General features: G+C 41.4%; 1 protein-coding gene across 3 annotated transcripts in view; it reads right to left on the bottom strand.

Annotated features, from left to right (window-relative positions):
* The window catches only part of LOC102809310 (uncharacterized), a 54,085-nt gene that overhangs the window by 16,356 nt on the left and 16,492 nt on the right, over positions 1-21,237 (bottom strand). For 2 of the 3 annotated variants that reach the window (XM_085502002.1, XM_085502001.1), the window contains exon 2: positions 5,846-5,977. In XM_085502002.1, coding sequence (XP_085358128.1) covers positions 5,846-5,968 — 123 coding nt within the window. In that variant the 5' untranslated portion in view covers positions 5,969-5,977. Of the gene's footprint in view, positions 1-5,845; positions 5,978-13,186; positions 13,330-21,237 lie in introns of those variants that run through there. The other variant, XM_085502003.1, reaches the window with a different exon arrangement.

Genomic DNA, 21,237 nt, shown 5'->3' on the forward strand with positions numbered 1-21,237 from the left:
AACTATGTGAATAGGCGGGTTCGGAGAACCCTCACCTAAATTCACTATGTTCAATTACCCACCATAGACTCCGGTCAGTCAAAATGACTATTTTGAGTCAGACACCGAAGTGCTAGTGGAACAGACAATCTGCCCGCATAAATGCCGAGACTGACTTATCGCCTATGCGCAGAGGCCTCTGCGGTCGTTCGGGCTGGGTCAGCAACGCTACGACGGGGCCTAACCTGAAGAGACCCTGCTCAATAGATTGGGTGTTTCTTAGGTAGTAGTTGATGAAGACGTTCTGGGTTCTCCAGAAGCCTGCCCTCAGAATGTGTTTGAGGGGGTCACCTGACGCTAGCGCTAGTAAGTTAGCAATCGCACGGACCTCATGTTCTCGTACTTGGTGTCTCTGCAAGGTCTGTGTTGAGGAGGATAGTGTATTATAGACCTCCAGTACAGTCGCAGTAATCCACCTGGAGACGGAAGTCGGGGAAGCCGGCTTATCATGTTTGCCAGGGCCGTAACAACTCAGCGCTCGGACCGGGCAGAGAAGCAATTCCTCCTGATCCTCCGGACCGACAATATTTGCCAGCCGGGGGAGGACGATCGGTTGAGGATCGTGTCCTGGGATTTGGTTCTTGGCGAGACACCCGATTTGTGTCTTTAGTACAACTTGATTGTCCATAAAAGCGGCACAACTGTCCGCGAAGGACAGTGTGCGCCTAGCTCTGACCGGCGCCTACCTGAGGCGAGGGCCAGTAGGAAGACTATTTTCCACGTCAAAAATTTGAGTGGTGTTGATTGGAGAGGCTCAAAGGGCGGTCTGCTTAGAGCAGACAACACAGCCGACGAGTCCCAGTTGGGCGGCTCCCTTGTATGGTCTTGACGTCTGGAAAGCAGTAAATAGTCTCCTAATAATAGGACAATCGGCTAGTCTTGTTCCCATACATTCTGAGTGGTGGGGGACAAGACCGACCTGTAGCCAACGCTCGCTCAGATAAGGCTTTCGTATGTGCGGGTCTACTGAGAGCCTCTATCATGTAAGTGATACCTGCTGGGCTCGTTGGTAGTGCGCCGTCTGGTTGGGACGGCAGGTCCGGTAAGTCCGAAAGCACTGCTGGCGCTTCGACTAGCATTTCCAACAGAAGTGGAAACTAGGCCTTGCTTGGCCAATTGGGTGCAACCCATGATAATATGCGGGTGTGCACCTGTCAAAGTTTTCTCCGGTGCCCGGTGAACTAGCGGGAAGGGAGGAAAGGCGTACACAACTAAGTGGGTCCACGGGGCTAGCAAAGTGACCCTGGCCCAGGCTCCTGGAATCAGCAGGAGTGCTACGTACATCGGGAGCTTGGTGTTCCGGGGTGCGGCAAAACGGTCCAACCTTGGATCGTCCCACAGCCGAAACAGCCTGGAGTCTACCCACTGGGGTATCAGTCACTCCGTGTTCTGGAGACGGAGCCGCCCTGAAAGGGCGTCGCCAGACTGTTCCTCACCCCTGGAAGGTGGTGTGCGGTTAGCTCCACATTGTATTCCAGGCACCAAAGGAGGATTTTGCCCCGCTAGGCCTGACAACGATGGGGAATGCGTCCCCCTCCTTCTTTAAGGAGACCACTGCTGCGTTGCCTGTGCGGAGCAGGACTCTGTGGTCTCGAACTACGGGTAGAAAGCGTGGCAGTGCTAAGTACACTGCTCTCAGTTCGAGCCGGTTGATATGGTAGTCTCGAAACTAATGTGGGGGCCATATCCTTGGGCTTGTTGGCCCAATAGATGCGCTCCCCAACCCTGGGGGGAGGTATCTGTTACCAGATTCATACCTGCGGCGAGCGGGTCCAAGGGGCTCCCCTGTTCGAGGTTGGCCAGTGACGACCACCAGGACAGGGCTTCCTTCACTATAACAAGCGTTATACCGGGCGGCTGCGTAGTGCGGCCTGGGGAACGACCCTTCGAACCGAGGTCATCATTTCGATGATCCGTATTAGTTCACGGAGGGACACAGAGGGAAAGCTGACTAGGCATTCGGCTAGGCTGCTTAGCGCTAAGCAATAAGCTTGAAATAGCTAAGCCAAGCTTACCTCTGTGTCAAAACTCCATGCCCAGGGACACCAACTGCGTGTTGGTTCGAGGTGGGACTTATTTACTAACGAGCCCAACTGGTGAAGTAAATCCCGTGTTAGCCTGACGCGTTTGGCTATTACCCCTTGCCCGGGTTGTTGGTAACCGGAAGCCTGGGTACGGATTGAGGTGTACCGACATCTGGTGAAGCAGCAGCACTACCTGTTTCATCACTCTAGTGAACACGTATGGCGCTGTGCCTAACCCGAACGGGGGGCACCCAAAATTCGAAAACTTGACCCAGCTGGGCGATTCGAAGGAGGTGGCAACTCGCTGGGTGCATCCGTACGTGCAGGTAGGCCCCGCTTAAGTCTAGCGGGGCTAGCCAGTCAAAACGGTGGATGAAGAGAAGAACCCTGAATGGTGTCTCCATGTGGAACCGATCGAGGAGCACGTACTGATTCAGTCTGCCTAGGTCCAAAACTGGACGCCTGCCACTTGTAGATTTGGTACTACGAACACATTTCTGTAGAAGCCTGGCTTTAGTTCCGGCTGATGTACCCTGTGTATGGCGTCTTTCCCCAGCAAACTGCTACTTCCTGTCTGATTGCTTCCGCCTTGCGGGAGTCCCCTGGCAGTGCCCAACAGGGGAGACACTGACGGGGGGGAAATGGAGATTTCAGCGGTATCCCGTAAACGGATGTCACCACCTGGGAAGGTCCAGGGGTCGGTCACTCGCCGTCTCCAAACCGGACTACACCGGCGCAATCTGTGTACGACAGGAATATGTGTCCATGTGTTCGGCAGTTGCGAGGGGGGGGGGGTGCGCTCCCTTCCCCATGAGGTGAGTTCCCCAAGGCCTGAAGTAGTCACTAAGTTGTGATCTGGCCATTCACCAAACACGTGCCCCCCTCCGTTGCAGAGGTGAGCGTCAAACATGCCTCCCCTGCTGTCGGGTAGATGTCCGCCCAGGGAGGGTGAGGAGCCACCACCTGGCTCTTACCCCCCTGGGGGCGCGCCACTACCCTCCCCTCCCATGGAAGGGTATAAGCGCTTGCCTCCTGGCTGACTCTGGCTAGCGGACGACACCCTAGGGCATTGTGTTTTCTGTGCTTGGGGTGACCTCTGTTTGCCCATGGCAGGACCAACTGGCTAGCGGATTCGATCTGAACCCTCTGGTTCATTGCACTCCGAAGCTCCGAGACTGTACCCACCATTCTCTGAACAAAGAGGGTGGAGGATGTCCAGTCTGCGTCACTGAGGTGGGGACGTACTCGGCTCGGGTAGCGTTTGGTCCAGTGGGAAGTGTTGCCTAATGTTATCCCCACCCGGGGGCCTTAAGCATTACATCCTCCGCGGCTGACCAACGCCGCCCATCAACACCGTTTGCGTGCTCTGCGCCCCACTCCGCACTCAGGCGGATGGGGTTGCTTTGGATCCCGACGCCTGTGATCCCATAAGCATTGAAGCAACCTTGGGTGGTCACTTTAGGATCAAGGGTGGGGGTATATACATTGTATCACTGGGATCGATGATACTCCGCCTCACCCCAAAAGCGTGGCTCACCGAGTCATACAGATGGAAGATTATGAAGAACCGCCCAGAGTACCGGCTGTATCCGTCGCGAGCGAACTGCATCTCCTTTCACTTTAAATATGTGAGAGGGAGCGTGTTCGACTGTGCGTCTCATGACAGGGTCGGTTCCCTCTGGGGACGCCTGTGGGTCGGTAAGAAAGGAGTCAAAACCCACAACGGGGACCGGACACAAGGAAAAATTCGTTACCGCTGTACCGTGTGAAAGTAGGGGGGGGGTCAACGTGTGCCCTGCCCTGAAAGCCCTGCCCCGAGATCGGAGACTTGGCTGCCAGCACCCCGTTGGCATTCAGTGCCCGAGGATCCAGAGAAGGGCCGGTGCAATTAGCCTGAGCCTCGGCCACCCCCCAAAATAGTGGTAGAGCCGTGCCTGGGAACGGGGGTTCCCCGGAAGAGACGTGTTTGAATGCAAACATGCTTTCGTGTCTCTTCCTGCTTGCCCACCGAGGGGACACAGTGGAGACAGCTCGCTCCGACTGCGTCTGATCTACCCGGCCTGCCAAGGACGCAATTGCCCCGACAGTCCTTCGACCAAAGCCCTCAACTCGGAGGCAAACCCGGCGCCGTGCGAGGAAAGGTCCACAAAGAGACCCGCAACGGGCCCCATAGGAGGAAAGCCCCCAGGGGCACAGCCTCGCTGCAGTCGGTAAAATCGGGTAAAACACCGCCTGAAAAAACTGACTGTGAGGATGCCCTCCGATCAGCGGGGGAGGCCGAGAAAAATATCGGTACCTCCACCGTCGGGCCTCTTACTCGACGTCCCGGTACATGAAGTACCGGTAGCCGAGCGTGAGGACTTTCCACTCATGCAAAACATGCAACTCACTTTAACCGATTTGTTTACTGGACGCGCGATCTTGCTGTGACGCGGTCAGTCTAAGCGATTTTGATGGCTCTGAAAGAAAATCTCAGGCCTCAGAACTCCAGTGAAAAAAACACGCTTCCACGCAAAAACCCCGAAACCTGCACATAGCTACGACAAAGTATCTCGGATGCGGGTTCTATGCTGGTAAATTCTGAATATAACCACTGCACGGTTGACTCGAAACACAAGGAGACCGGAAAGAAAACGGCAGCGAGCCCTGGTGCTGTCATTACATCTATATATTGATAAATACATTGAAAATAAAAGACGACATGCATGAGGGAAACAAATTACAGTTGTAAAAGGTGCCGCCACGAAAACCAACTGGTTGCGTAGTGGCGCCGGATTTTAATTTCTTTGTTGTGAAAAATACTACACACAAAGGGGAAAACGACACAAGGGTAAAAATGACAAGGAAAACTTATCCTACCAGCTACAATGTCGGATGCAGTGCAGCGGCAACAACCTAAGCTATAAATCCGGACAGGAAAAAAAAAGCAGGCGATCCAGCAGTGCTCGCTAGATTTCATCTCCACTCGAGGCGGAGAGAAATTAAGAGTGATGGACGATTACCTGTGGCGCTGCCAGGTGGCCTCGGTCATGTGGGTTTGTGACGTAGGGGGTAAAAGAATCTTGAGATCATGGGGCTTCCCCTGACCTGGATTCTATCTCTTCGTCACCGGCAGAATAGCTGATTAATGTCTACAGTTCAAAATAGTAATTTTGACTGACCGGAGTCTATGGTGGGTAATTGAACGTAGTGAATTAGTTTGCTCATTCACGAAGGTCTCAATGGACACGATTATTCGGAAAAGTAAAACGATGTTCAACGACCATTTTTGGCGTTTCTAAAACCACTACTCAAAGGGAATATGGATTAATTACTTCAGTATTGCAACATCGGGATTCATCGTGAGTAAATAACAGAATAGAATAGAAAAGGTGCGAACCATGTTCTGTACATTCGCCGGCCATGCACTCTGAAATTTTTTCTCGTAAAAGCAGGAACCAAACTACCGTACCAATCACGATTATTATGCAATGAAATACACTTTTTACTTGCATATTTTAATAAATGTCGTCAACGCCCGAAAAAAAACCTCTGGGCCGTAATCGGGGATGCGCTCATCTTGTTAAATGTCTAAAAACAGAGGGTGGGCTTATACTCGGGGAGGGGCTTATACTTGGGGAAGTACGGTATTTATATTATATAACAAGTTATAGTTGTAACATTGTAAATTCTTTAAATAGGTTTATACATTTCAGGAATGTCCAAGATAAAGGTGAGGATGCATTAATGCATGCATGGACGGATGCACGTAGATCACAGAGTCATTATGCAGTGCAACTTACTTGCTGTAGTTTAGTTTGTACTATTCTTTTAGTTTTAGCTGCTTCTCGTCGTCGTTGATTTCTTTTCTGCGTTTCAGATCTTGTTTTGCTCATCTCATGAGCCACTCGCCAAATGGGATTCATAATGGGTACCTAAATAATACAAATGGGATACATAAGGCATAGCATAAAAAAGAAAAGGTACAAATGGGATTCAAAATTCTTAGCTGAAATAAAAAAAGGTACAGACGAGATTGAAAATACTTAGCTGAAATAAAACATAGCAAAACTATTGAAACCTTGCCCGCAAGGGAATAGTTGATACAACTGGTTAAGTTGAGAATAAGAATTGCCTAAATTCTTGAAATAGTGAAATTTTATAACATAATTTTGATTTCTTACTACCAAATATCACTCTAAGCTATACATTTGGGGGAGGGGTGTTGATTTTGTGATGTTTTGCTTCCATTGATTTTGTTTAGCTTTCTCTGTGTCTCTATTTTATTCCCCAAATTTGAAAAACGTTTCAACTGTATAACAAAGTATGGTGGTAATACTTGATTGGTCACATTTTTTAACGCTGTCATGAACTTCGTTAAATAAATAATTAGGTACTTTTAATGTATTTCTGTAACCATGCTGCACTATTAAAATAGTTGTTACCCAAATACATCTGGATTATAAATGATTCCCATTCACATAACAAACAAGAAGGTGTTTTATTTTTTCTGCATTATGGGTTTTTGATTTGGTAAGAATGTAGCAAATACTGGAGTATGTATTAATACTTGTATAATAACATTTTGATAACATGTAAGTCCAAGGTTTGGTAAACCAGCATCAGGGAGTCTATTTATAACATCTATCCAATCAGTACTCACAATATTCATTTGATACAGGTAAAACTGATTTAGTAATTGCATTACATTTGAAGATACTTCACTTTGACTTGTTAGTCTGTTAAGTTTGTTTATTTATTTATTATCAACCTGAATGATATCATTTAAAAATGGATATGCACCGATATTCTAAGGCCTGTTATAAAATGGTTAAAAGGCTGGACTCGGCAGGGAGGGTTACGTGGGCAACAAAGATCAGAGAGTTACTGTATCGATATGGTTTTGGAATTGTGTGGATTGAACAACAAGTTGGAGACAGCAAAGTTTTCTTAGGTTTATTTCACGAAAGGTTATGTAATTGTTATCGTCAAGAATGGTTGGCAGCGATTGGTCAATCAGGTAGATTGCGTTGTTATGTTAACTTCAAGTTTTTGTTATGGCCAGAATTGTATTTATCATGTATTATGACCTTGAAGTTTAAATTTGCTTTGGCGAGACTTCGGTGTTCAAGTCATAAATTGACAATGGAGACAGGAAGGCATAGTAATCCAATAATTCCTCTCCCGCTGAGAATTTGTCTTTATTGTCAAAGTATAGAAAGATCAGTGGTTGAAGATGAATTTTATTCTATTTTGTCCATTGTATGAGCATTGTAGAGCTGACTTGATTCCTTGCATTTCAGGGTCTACAACCAATGAAAAATGTGTTGGTCTATTAAAATCACTAAACCCGGAACACAATATAAACTTTCAGTGTATGTACATAACTTTTTCAAAATCAATGACAACTTTCTGTCAATTTTGAACGAACAGTGATGTATTTGTTTAATTTTGTATTATAATGATTGATGTGATAGGCGGAGGCCCTGACATTTAAATAAATTATTATTATTATTGGAATGACACTTATATAATTGTGCAAAGTTAACTCAATAGTCTGGATATTAGCAAATACCGCTCAGTTAACAACTACTATATATGCCAACTTATAGTATAATTATCTTATGTGACTTAATAGGATATAACTGATTGTACAGTAATAACTTTAGAAAACTGATTGCAATGAAGAATACTGAATATGCTTTACAGCAACTTATAGTATAATTATCTTATGTGACTTAATAGGATATAACTGATTGTACAGTAATAACTTTAGAAAACTTATTGCACTGAAGAATACTGAATATGCTTTACAGCAACTTATAGTATAATTATCTTATGTGACTTAATAGGATATAACCCATTGTACAGTAATAACTTTAGAAAACTTATTGCACTGAAGAGTACTGAATATGCTTTACAGCAACTTATAGTATAATTATCTTATGTGACTTAATAGGATATAACCCATTGTACAGTAATAACTTTAGAAAACTTATTGCACTGAAGAGTACTGAATATGCTTTACAGCAACTTATAGTATAATTATCTTATGTGACTTAATAGGATATAACTGATTGTACAGTAATAACTTTAGAAAACTTATTGCACTGAAGAATACTGAATATGCTTTACAGCAACTTATAGTATAATTATCTTATGTGACTTAATAGGATATAACCCATTGTACAGTAATAACTTTAGAAAACTTATTGCACTGAAGAATACTGAATATGCTTTATAGCAACTTATAGTATAATTATTTTATGTGAACTCTAGGATATAACTTATTGTACATGTACAGTAGCAACTTTACAAAACTTATTGCACTTAGTTTGTAACTCACTGAACAATGAGGACTGCTTACACACATTCTTTTAGTTTACTTAGTTTGTTAAACCACAGTCGTGAGGGACTGTGGTTAAACATTATCACGGTTCACAGTCCCTCTGATAGAGGGACTGTGCACGGTATAAGATAGTATTCTACTGTTTGTACTGATGACAGTACCAAGCTCAAGCAATTGTTGATAACTGACGTATAAATAGAAGGCATCTTCTAATAATGAACTCCAGATGGCCCTGATTATAATAAGATGGAAAAACATACTCAAGTCACACAATGGAAATGAAATGACACACATAGTTGTACAAAGTTAACCCAATGCAGCTATTTGAGAAGATTACTGCTCACAGTATAAACTGACAAATGTGTTTGAAAATATACTTTGACCAGATCTAATTACCATACAGTGACTTCACACAAAGGTCAAATATTAACTAGAGTAAAAACAAAGGCGTTTTTCTATAATGAACTTAAGATGGCACTGGTCCCAATAAGATGAAAATGTATACATAATCACATAACAATGGAAAATTCCAAAGGATTTCAAAACAACTATTACACCATGGATTTTCTCATTAAATCCTGATACAGATTAGGATGATTGAATTTCAAAATATTAAAGTTACTTTTCTTTAACTTAAAAAAGCTTTCACAACAATTACGTTTTAACTGAAAAAATAATTACTACATACATGTATCTCATTAATTATGCATGTAAAGTGCACCAATATTAAAGTGCCTGTGCAATGCCCACCCTCACGTTTCCCATTTTAGATCTGTGTCCCACTGAAAAGGGTAGTTATTGATTTTTTTGCTGAAAATGATTACTCGTATCCAAGTAAATTTGGGATATTTCTCGTGTTGTAGCCACGCCCACCTATCATGAAACGGTCGACTGTTTCCGGATTTCCGACTCTCGCCGAAAGTGCACCACCAAATGACAAAAGTGAGAGGAAGTCATACCCCTGAGCCGTAATAACACTGGTCGTTCAGTATACTTTTAAACGATATACATTTTTCGGTCGGCGTTTTTTCTTTTTTTTTGTCTATTTTTTTTTTGAGAGAGAGACAGTTTTTAGATGCTTTTTTGTGTTGTGGGCAGTTGCAGTGAAACGTATAGCCATAGTGTATGTATTCACACGTTTCTAATCGATCCGAAGGTGCGACATCACTTAACCTTAGATTCATTCAACTGTCCTCGTCCATAAAAAAAACGACTAGGTTTAAAGAGAAACGCCGACAACGTAAACCTGGCGCAACACTTTTGAAAGAAATAGATTCTGGACCAGCCCATGATCACCGAGGCGGATTTCAGAAGAGAGAGAGACGTCCGGCAAGTGTTTCAAATGAGTTGACTTTTTTGCGATCGTGATTAGCAATAATTTTGACAGTGACACGAAAACGAAGCGTCGGACAAACAGGAAATTACATTTTCATTTTCGAAGGCTAAAAGTTTCTGAATTGTTTGGTGATTGGTGTTGAATGTCGAATTCACACCACTGTTCTTTTTTACCTCCATGCTTGCAGCTTGATCTGCGTAATAATTTATGAAATAAGAATCCGGGATTGGTCAATGTGTTTCCACCAAATAAAGTGTTAATACGATGTTATAATTATGACAATCACGCCATGGATCAAGCTAACTCGAATCCAGTCTGAATTTATCTGTATGTGTGTCGATCTCGATTATTTTTGTTATCCAATTAAACGCCGCTTTTAACGCACTTGCCCTCGCCGTGACCCTACGCGTTCTCCTATTTCAACAAAATGTCAATTCATTTCCACGCGGCTGTCATTTGTCGTTTTTTTAATTATTTTATAGTGATCACTATAGTCTAATGTTTAGAATGTCAAAATATGTTCTCTTTTATTTTAATTTTGAAAGTTTTACACAGACGATCGATGAAATAAAACAGTGTAGTGACGTGCCTAGTGACCTGCTAAATAACGAGATAATTCCGACGTCAATTTCTATTTTGTCCAGCAACAGTGTACAAATGTGCGCTGGTGTCGGTGACGATCACGGTGACCAGCTACACCAGAACGGACATATTTCGCATCTAACTCAATCTCATGCAACAAAAATTGATACTATGTGTTCATTATGGTCCATTCTTCCTCGACGAACAAGTACATAAGTGACAATATAGTCAAAGACGAGAAAACTGCACAAGAAATTTGCCTTATTTACACGTATCGGCAATGCAAGCTGCCATGCGACTTCCCCTTCTGACGTCACAAGGGGAATTTCTGTATGCAAATGAGAAGCTAATGAGGAGCCTCGTTTTAAAATATACAAAAATAAAGTTTAAAACACATTTTTTCACTTAAAAACGTAATTCATGCTTAGAAACATAAAAATTAATAATATTTATGTATCAATTGATAATTTTAGGCGTGAAAATAGCAGCCATTTCACAGGCACTTTAAACTTGGTTATCCTTACACCTTTGTTTATAACATATACTTAGCTGAAATAACAATAGGTACACATGGGATTCATACTGCATAACTGATAAAACATTAAGTACAAATGAGATTCATAATGGCAAGGTGAAATAACAATAATAAGTACTTGGTAAATGATTTATGACAATGCAACACAGCATGTGATTGTCCTTGGATACATGTGAGTTTAAAAAATACACTGTCAACAATAAACCTAATCAATAAACTGTAATTATCAGCTGTCATTTTCTCATCATACAGACAACTCAGTACTGACACAATTGTTATAGTGATACTCACTTCATAATTAAATAGATTTTGCTCACAGTCATAAAATATTTATACATGTATTATGCCCAGATTTCAGATTTCAGTGAAGTGAAGCATTAAATTGTGGAAGTCACTGTACAGTATTGACAAAATGACAGTATATAAAATATCTAACTTTTATCTCTAGAACAACGAACATGTCAATTTTTCATTTCACTCTTTTTTTTCAGTTTAAAAACTTATTAACATCTAATATGACAATAAACATCCGTGTCAGTTCAGACAGCTGAAAGACAACAATATAACCAGTAATTCCACACATGTAGAAAGAAGTTTTGCAATTTTCAATATTTATTATGGGTATTTCTAAAATGGTATGGCAGCAAATGTTATTCTAATATTAGATAATCCATGTCATGTACAATGTACATGTATGTACGTGCTCTCACAGATTCAATGATCATATCACACATCATATTTACTTGATTCAAAGAGCATCTCCAATACAAATGCACATATAAAACCCAAACCATTTGTTTTGCTGAGATTTTTAAAGTTGTATTTCTATATTTTGTTGAAGACCCTTGAAATAAAACAAGCCATGCACGACACGGTTCCTGTTAGTTATCAAACTTAAGATATATAGTTTTGTTTATAGTAATATAGTTGGAAAATACTAGTAAACACGTCAGCTAGATGAATCCAGAGGCTGATGCTTGATTATGATGATTTTTTTAACATTGAAATGATGACATTGAGTCATCTTGTGACTTGAGATATTTGGAGATATTGCTTAGGAACAGCATTAATTAAAACAAAATGGCCACTGGGCGGCCATTTCAAATACATCTGTATATCTATAACATGATGTATAATGAATATATAAAATTTGAACATAATCATGTCAGAAATACGGCTCTAAAACTGCATTCATTAAAACAAAATGGCCACCAGTCAGCCATTTTGAATCTGATTTGAAAAATAAAATGACATGCAACAAGGTCCCATAATGTTCAATGTATATACCAAGTTTGAACAAAATCCATCCCTAAATTCTAGATTTTGATGATTTTTAAGCAAAAAAAGGTTGCCATTCGGTCATTTTGAATCAGATACTACAAACCAATACCGTATTACCCCGGGCACGCGCCCAGGGGCCTGAACGTACAAAATCGGGAAAACTTGGGGGTGGGCGCTTACCCGAGGACCACCCCAAAAAAGATTTTAAAAAGTTGTTTTTGTGATCGTATGATAAGGTCAAATAAAGGAATGCTTTCGTACACTTTGTACACATACTTATTTCTTGATTTATGCAAGGTTTCAATAAACGTGAGCACTCGGTCAAGATCTGTGGGAACACTATGACACAGGGTCGAATTTCAAGAATAAAACTTGTTTTATGTCAGCGAATGAAGTTGTATTACTCACTGAAATTGACTACAAACTATGGTAAATATTGTAATCAATGCACGGTTACATTTTTAGTAACCGTGATCAGCGCAAGTCGAAACGGCCGGAAAAAACTACCGCTTGTAATCCAAGAAGGCGATGACCTCATTAGCATAATTTTGTTCACGCACGTATTGATACATCGCATCGTAATTACTGAAGAATAGCAGACAGGGTTATGAAACAAAAAAAACTTTTATTACTGATGTGAAATGTTTACAAACTATTGTGAATACATAAACATATCCAAATGGCGATACATGAAAAACAGACTGAAAATAAACTCTGGTCGACCTCATTAACATGATTTATTCACGCACCCACACACAAGACAAAATTATGATGCAACAAGTTCCCATCGTCGGCATGCCTCATTATGGTTATCGTAATGGACTTGAGGTCGGCAAAATGTGTTTTTCTTCAACGACAGAAAAATAATCCACATGACCGTAATGCCATAGCTGTGATGAGGGATGGAAAGAAAGTAGCAATGTCTCAAAAGTGCTAGCTCCCGTTCACAGTCAGCTGGCATCGGTGTCGCTGGGTGTATATGATAGAGGGAAGTTGTGCAACCAAATTTGCAGAGTTTGCAGTTTTTCGCCGATAAAAAAATAACTAAGACAAAAACTCACGGTTTTTCAGCATTTTTGTAATAAAGACATTATCCTCTATCAATAATCCGCCCCAAATAGAAACATTTCCACTAATTCTTGTGTTTTTTCGACGTTTTTCGAAAAACATGCGATTAGGCTGCGAAAGTAGAACATTCCGGAGGGGGTGAAACGGAAGAGCCAAACTTAACGCGTAAAAATAGAACGCGTATTTTGACCTCTACGTGGCCAACCAATGGCTGGACACGGATACGTTTTTGGTCGTTGCCAAAGAGCCCCGCGTCCATCGCCTGGCGATGCTCTTCCAATGAGTTTTTACGTAAAAACACAAACAAAACGGCCCTTTTCAGGGCCACCACACACTCCAAAAAGAGAACTACCGTAACGAACACACTATTTAAATAAATCAAACGCGTTCGTTTTTGACAAATACAACTTTATTGTTGACCTAATTCTTGGCTAAAAATAACCCTGGGCGTTTAACCGAGGATGTCCCCAACATGTAACTTTTGTGAAAACAGAGGGGTGGGCGCTTGCCCAGGGAGGGGCGCGTGTCCGGGGTAATACGGTATATCTGTATAGCTATGACATGATCTATAATGAAAATATAAAATTTCAACATAATCAGTCAAAGCATTGCAGAGATATGGAGCTAGAACTGCATTCAGTAAAACAAAATGGCCACCAGTTTTGTATGTACCAAGTTTGAACAAAATCGATCCATAAATTCTTGATTTTGATGATTTTTTAGCACAAAAATGGGTGCCATTCAGCCATCTTGAATCAGATCGTGAAAAAATTTGATGTGCATATGTAAAATATTATTTATGATGTATGTCTGAAGTTTGAATGTACTCGATTTAGGCATGTCTAAGATATAGGTCCGGACGCACACACAGATGCACAGAGGTCAATCCATAATAAATTAGGCCATGAACCAAATTCAGTAGCTACAGTTATGCAATGTGGAAGTCTGATTAATTGTAAACTCTACAACTACATGGTATTCTCATTTGCTAACAGAATCTAATGGTTCAATGTGTTTATGGTACAGGGTTTGAATGTAAGCAGAGCAGCATAGTATGAACATATCGTACTCGACCACGTTAGCGCCCAGGGACCCATAAAATCAGGATTTTTTAGGGGTGGGCGTTTACCATAGCACCCCCTTGGAAAAGTGTGCAAATGACAATTTTAATTCACCGTGTGACAGATTGAGGGGGAATATTACGTCTTTGAGAGAAAATAAAATAAAACAGAAATGGTCAAATATGCACATATTATTACAATAATAATTAGGTACCACCCGAATTTACGAGATTAAAAATATTAGAGTCTGTTGGAACACATTCAAAGGCAAAATCTTCATCATTATCGCCACTGACGAATGGGAATTCCCAAAGACTTTCTGGTAATGCAATGCAGAAGTGAATTATCAATGTCGAAGTACGATCTGTTGGAATTGATTTTGGTGAATAAACATGGTGGTTTTTTTTAAATGGTAACTAGCAATTTTTTATAGGTAAATTGAATATGGCATGAAATATTTACCGCATTTTACTTTTATTAACAGGTCATTGTCAAAGCGTAGTTTACACACGGTTACCGTGGTCTATGCATTCACAACATATTTACAGCGGTCGATATCAACACTGTATCATGATATATAAAAACAATTACCAGTATTCGTTAAGCAATGATCAAAGACCAACTTTTAATTTTAAGGGGTGGTTGCTTTGCTGATTGTGACCCTGAATATAAAAATTGCGCAAAAGTGGGGGTGGGCGCTAACGCGGCCTAGTACGGTAACTACAATCACAACATGACTTTAGGAGTGATGTGTGTCAGATGTTTGTTGGTTTTATCAGTTGACTAATTTTCTATGTAGATAACCTGAAATCCCATTAGTTTATACATTGTTTTGAATCCAGCTTCAGGTGCACTGTCCCTTAGGAGTAGAATCCAATAATTACGAAGAAACTAATTAAAAGTCTTATGGGCAATTCCTCACGACGAATTCCTAATTTGTGATTAGGTCATCTGCGACTCGTACGTCTGCGAATATACTTGACAGGACACCTTAAGATGCTAAAAACACAGGTTTTGGCACCTTAAAATGCTAAAAATGCTAAAAATACTAGAAATGGCAGCCAAAGATGCTAAAAATCCTAGATATTATACCATAAAATGCTAAAAATACTAGATATGGCATCCTAAAATGCTAAAAATACTAGATATGGCATCCTAAGATGCTAAAAATACTAGATATGGCATCCTAAGATGCTAAAAATACTAGATATGGCACCCTAAGATGCTAAAAATACTAGATATGGCACCCTAAGATGCTAAAAATACTAGATATGGCACTCTAAATGCTAAAAATACTAGATATGGCACCCTAAATGCTAAAAATACTAGATATGGCATCCTAAATGCTAGAAATACTAGATATGGCATCCTAAGATGCTGAAAATACTAGATATGGCACCCTAAATGCTAGAAATACTAGATATGGCATCCTAAGATGCTGAAAATACTACATGTAGTTATGGCACCCTAAATGCTAGAAATACTAAATACGATACCAGAAAATGCTAGAAATACTAGATATGGCACCCTAAGATGCTAAAAATACTAGATATGGCACTCTAAGATGCTAAAAATACTAGATATGGCACCCTAAATGCTAAAAATACTAGATATGGCACCCTAAATGCTAGAAATACTAGATATGGCATCCTAAATGCTAGAAATACTAGTTATGGCACCCTAAATGCTAGAAATACTAAATACGATACCAGAAAATGCTAGAAATACTAGATATGGCACCCTAAGATGCTAAAAATCCTAGATATGGTACCATAAAATGCTAGAAATACTAGATATGGCACCCGAAAATGCTAAAAATACTAGATATGGCATCCTAAGATGCTAAAAATACTAGATACGGTACCATAAAATGCTAGAAATACTAGTTATGGCACCCTAAAATGCTAGTTATGGCACCCTAAGATGCTAAAAATACTAGTTATGGCACCCTAGGATGCTAAAAATACTAGACATGGCATCCTAAAATGCTAAAAATATTAGATATGGCATCCTAAAATGCTAAAAATACTAGTTATGGCACCCTAAGATGCTACTAGATATGGCACCCTAAGATGCTAAAAATACTAGATATGGCACTCTAAATGCTAGAAATACTACATGTAAATACGGTACCATAAAATGCTAGAAATACTAGATATGGCACCCTAAGATGCTAGAAATACTAGATATGATACCATAAAATGCTAGAAATACTAGATATGGCACCCTAAGATGCTAGAAATACTAGATATGATACCATAAAATGCTAGAAATACTAGATATGGCACCCTAAGATGCTAGAAATACTAGATATGATACCATAAAATGCTAGAAATACTAGATATGGCACTCTAACATCTCGCACATATATATGTAGAACAAAGTGTACTTTCACCCATTATTGGTTGGCAAGTCATCCATTATTGTTAAAATGTCATGGCCTCTACCCTAATGCTTGTCAGGTATGAAAGTCATTTTCATTTGTTATGTGGTGTATCAATACTTTAATTGTAAAAATATGGCCACAGGATACAACACAATTATTACTCATGAAAATAACTTCTATACCAAACCAACATCAGAAGAAGGCCATGGCATTCTGTTATAATTACATTTTGTGATTTACTGCAGTACATGGTTATAAAAATAAGCTTTAATGACGTGTATTTCAATGCAAGGTGTTAATTGTTTTTCAGGATGGAAGTCATGGTTGAGCAGTTCCTACCCTTACAGCCATTAAATGGCATTCAAAACATGCTGAGCAGGCAAAAAATAGCCACCAATTGATCAATCTTTGATCATATGACATGCATCAATACTGGGTTGGGTTGGGTTGGCGACATACAATTGTTTATGTCTTAAATATGATCATGACATTGAATTAGGCAGAGGATTTTCAACCCACCAATTCACCTAGTCCACCATAGACTCCAGTCAGTCAAAATGACTATTTAGAACTGTAGGCATCAATCACGATTCAGCTAATGACGGAGAGAGAAATCTAAGTCAAAGGAAGCCCCATGACCTCATAGATTTTCTTCCATGTCACGTAACACGTGACTGAGGCAAAGAGGTCAGCGCCATCTTGCACCATCTTCACTCCCTTGTTTTCTTCGTATACGAAAACTGAAGCCAATCAAGGCTACGGAAAGTGGGGTGGTTGGGAAGGACCGAAAGTCTATGGCGGATATGAACTAGGTGAATTGACAGGTATGAACTAGGTGAATTGGCAGGTTGAAAACCCTCTGCCTAAATTCACTACGTTCAATTACCTACCATAGACTCCAGTCAGTCAAAATGACTATTTTGAACTGTAGGCAGAGTGAGATGCAGTGAGGTGGCAGGTTTCTGAGCAAAACAGAAAATAAAAGAATACTCGAAAGGATAAAATTACTTATAACTACCACCTACATGTACCTACGACCAGTGAAAAACGGTGTTGTACCTTACCTTACCTTGCCCCATTATAATAGTGTACTGCTGATCAGGTGATGGGGTCAGCATTGCCTGAGGACGCTAGACCCAAACCCAATTTCTAGGGGTAACTAGCATTCCAAAAGAAGAGGCCGAAACAGTTCTGCATGAGCAGGGTTCTCCCCAGAAAAAATGCATAGCGCCGGGGCTAATTTGCATAATAATTTGCATATCATTTACATATCTTTTCTTCATTGATTAACAGAACTTATTTACAATTATGAATATTAGTGAGCTCAGTCACAGGGCAAATATTTTTTTTAATGGAATCAACACATTATGTTTCACAATTTAGAAGAGTTTGAAACATTCTCGAAATACAAATGCTGCAGACTAAAAACAAATACATTATTGTTGCAATTTAATTGTTTTGTAAAACGTTGAAGGAAACGCATTCAAAACGTTAAGCCAGATTTATGTTTACGAATCTCATAATTTTATTCACTCCAAAAACATTCTCCTTCAAAAAATCGATCACGTAATTAATTGACGTATTGTTGTAATTTATTATTCGTACCATCAACTTCTAAAACGTTTACAATTACAGTAATGAGCGAACAAATAAAGCTTCAAAACGATCATCAAAGTTACGACGTGACATAACTTACTTGGCCATGTTATACACCAGTTATAGCAATAATTCCTCAACAAATTTTACTTCTTTTTTTTTGATATGAAATGTAAGTAAAATCCGACTTATTTTTATCGGGAGCGATTATTTTTGATCACTTGATCCTTCGGTAAAAGAAAACAGACCCGCCATGATGTTTGTGAAACATTAGCATGTGTCCTTTGACCCGATGGGTCAAGAATTCCATTAACCAATCAAAATGCCGCATGGTAATGCCGGTAGAACCCGAAGTTTTCCGAATGGTAGTGATCATAAAAATTACATTGCGGAAGTAAAGCGATGTCGTAGCACGATGTGTTGGCATTGATTTCAATTGAAAACTGCATGACAGCTTTCGAAAGAGGTGATTTGCAATTTTTAAAAGGTAAATTAGGTCTTGAAAGAAGAGTTTTTACATGATTCGAAATGATAACAGTTCAAATGTATTTTACCAAATCACGCAATAAACACGTTTTTTTCTTGAGTAGCGTGAACTGATCGTGAACTCCGATTTGACCATGTTATATCGAGATGGAATTGATTTTGAAATAATTTTAGCTTTCAATCTAAAGACTGTCTATCGCAGAAAGTATTTACTTACAAACAAAGAGGTGCTAATTCCACAAATTTGACTAGCCGCTACGTATCGTGCGACTAGGTCTATTGTTTATAAATTATAATCCACGACTGGCAGGATGCGTGTCGGTCGGTACGTAATTATACCAACAATCAGACAATAGTCCTCGTCGGAAGCATTTCCGTGGTGGTCACTAATTTTGAGTAACGGTCGGCGCCGACCGGCGTGGCGAACAAAGCTTTTTCACATCTGATATTGGCATGTCAAATATGAAATCAAGCGCCGAGGTGGGAACACATAGCGCCGAGGTCCCAAGTGAAGCGCCGAGATTCACAGGTATAGCGCCGCGGACCTCGGCGCTAAAAAGCCCTGGGGAGAACCCTGATGAGGGCATAGGCCGAAAACAAGATCTGGGATGTCCAAGGAGCACTGACGGGAAAAACTTCTAAGCACAAATCTGTAGCCGAGACTGCTCTATTGCCTATGCGCAGGGATCCCTGTGGTCGTTCGGGCTGGGTCAACAATCAAAGTTTTATCCCCAACAGCGGGACACACCCTAAAAAGACCTTTCTCAATGGATTATGTGTCTCTTAGGCAATAATCGATAAAGAAGTTTTGCGTTCTCCAAGGGCCTGCCCTCAGAACATATTCAAGGGTGGCACCTTACACAAGAACTAATGAGTTTACGATCACACGAACCTTATGCGCTTGTACTCTGAGTCTGTCGACCCTGTGCTGAGGACGCCAATCGGTCATAAACCTCAAACACTGTCAAAGTGATCCACCTAGAAATAGAAGTTGGGGAAGCTGGTCTGTTCTGCTTACCCTGGCCATATCACATAAACATGTGCTTGTTGCCCTGCTTCGACTCCCTAGTATGTCTCTCATAGCAACTCTAAGCTCGAATCGGGCATAGAAGCAACTCCTCCTGATCATCCGGACCAACAATATTGGCCAAACGGGGCTGACAATTGGCTGTGTATCGTGTCTTTAGCACAGCTTGATTGTCCATAAGGTGACACAATCGTTCGAAAGGGACAGAGCCCCTAACTCAGAATAACGTCTACCAGAGGCGAGAACTACAATGTAGTAGCTAGTTTTCCACATCAAATATTTCAGTGGTGCAGTTTCCAGTGGTTCAAAGGGTGGTCCGCTTAGAGCTGGCTAGTCTTGTCCTCAAAGGGTTCTCAATGGCGGGTGACAATGCTCGCACCAATGATAACCAATGATTGCTGCGTAGGATAAACCTAACTCGTCAAGCAGATGGACAGTTGGGCGCAGCCAGTTGGGTACCACCAGTGTCAAGATGCAGGTGTGCTTCTGTCGGGATTTCTCCAGTACCCGGTAAATCAGCGGGAAAGGAGGAAAGGCATATGCGTTCGCAAGCAGCTGCACAGTGCAGCTTGACTTGGGGAACTACCCTGTGAACTGACGTCATCCCAATGATGCGCGTCAGTTCGAGAGACACAGAGGGTACCCTGACTAGATGTTCGACTAGACTGCTTATTTACTAGAATGCCTAATTGGTGTAGTAAATCCTGTGTTAGCTTTACCTGCTCAGCCAACAACCCCTTGTTTTGGTTGTGTAGCAACCAGTCGTCTAGGTACGGGTTGATGTGTACTGACGACTGATGCAGCAGCACCACCACCTGTTTCAACACGTATATAGCTGTGCATAACCAGAAGGGGAGCATCCCAAATTTGAAAACATGGCCCAAAAGGGCGAGTCGGAGGAGTCAATGACTCGCTAGGTGCATCGGTATGTGCTGGTAAGCATCACTTAAATCGACTAACCAATCGAACTGTGCACGAAGAGTAAAACAGTGCTTGGCGTCTTAATGTGGAACCGATTGAGGAGCACATACTAATTTAGCTTGGACACCGGCCACCTGTAGCTTTGGAAACTGCAAACATGTGCGAATACAGGACCTACTGCTGAGTCTTCTACAATGTGTATAGCACCTTTGTGAGCTAACTGTCTACCTCCTGTCCCCCCCCCACCCCACCCCATTGAGGCACTGCCGAGGGATCTCCTCAAGGAGAGGAAAAGATAGCAGCAAAGTTTTGTAACCATGCATCACCACTTGGAATGTCCAGGGGTTGGTTACCCGCTGCTTCGACGCCAAAATACACCAGCTCAATCTGTGTGTGACATATGTGGCCATGGGTTTAGTGGTTCTACATTGGGGGCAAACTCTCCTAAGCCAAGGCGTAAGAGTCCAAAAATTCAGACTCTGCCCCCCCCGTCGAACACTTGCCCGTTCCCCTAGTCCCAGACAGATGCATCAACCTTGCTTCCCCGCGACCTTTGAGAGAATCCAA

This window comes from Saccoglossus kowalevskii, chromosome 8 (assembly GCF_978046115.1).
Source record: "Saccoglossus kowalevskii chromosome 8, keSacKowa6.1, whole genome shotgun sequence".
In the NCBI taxonomy this organism is placed as follows: Eukaryota; Metazoa; Hemichordata; class Enteropneusta; family Harrimaniidae; genus Saccoglossus; species Saccoglossus kowalevskii.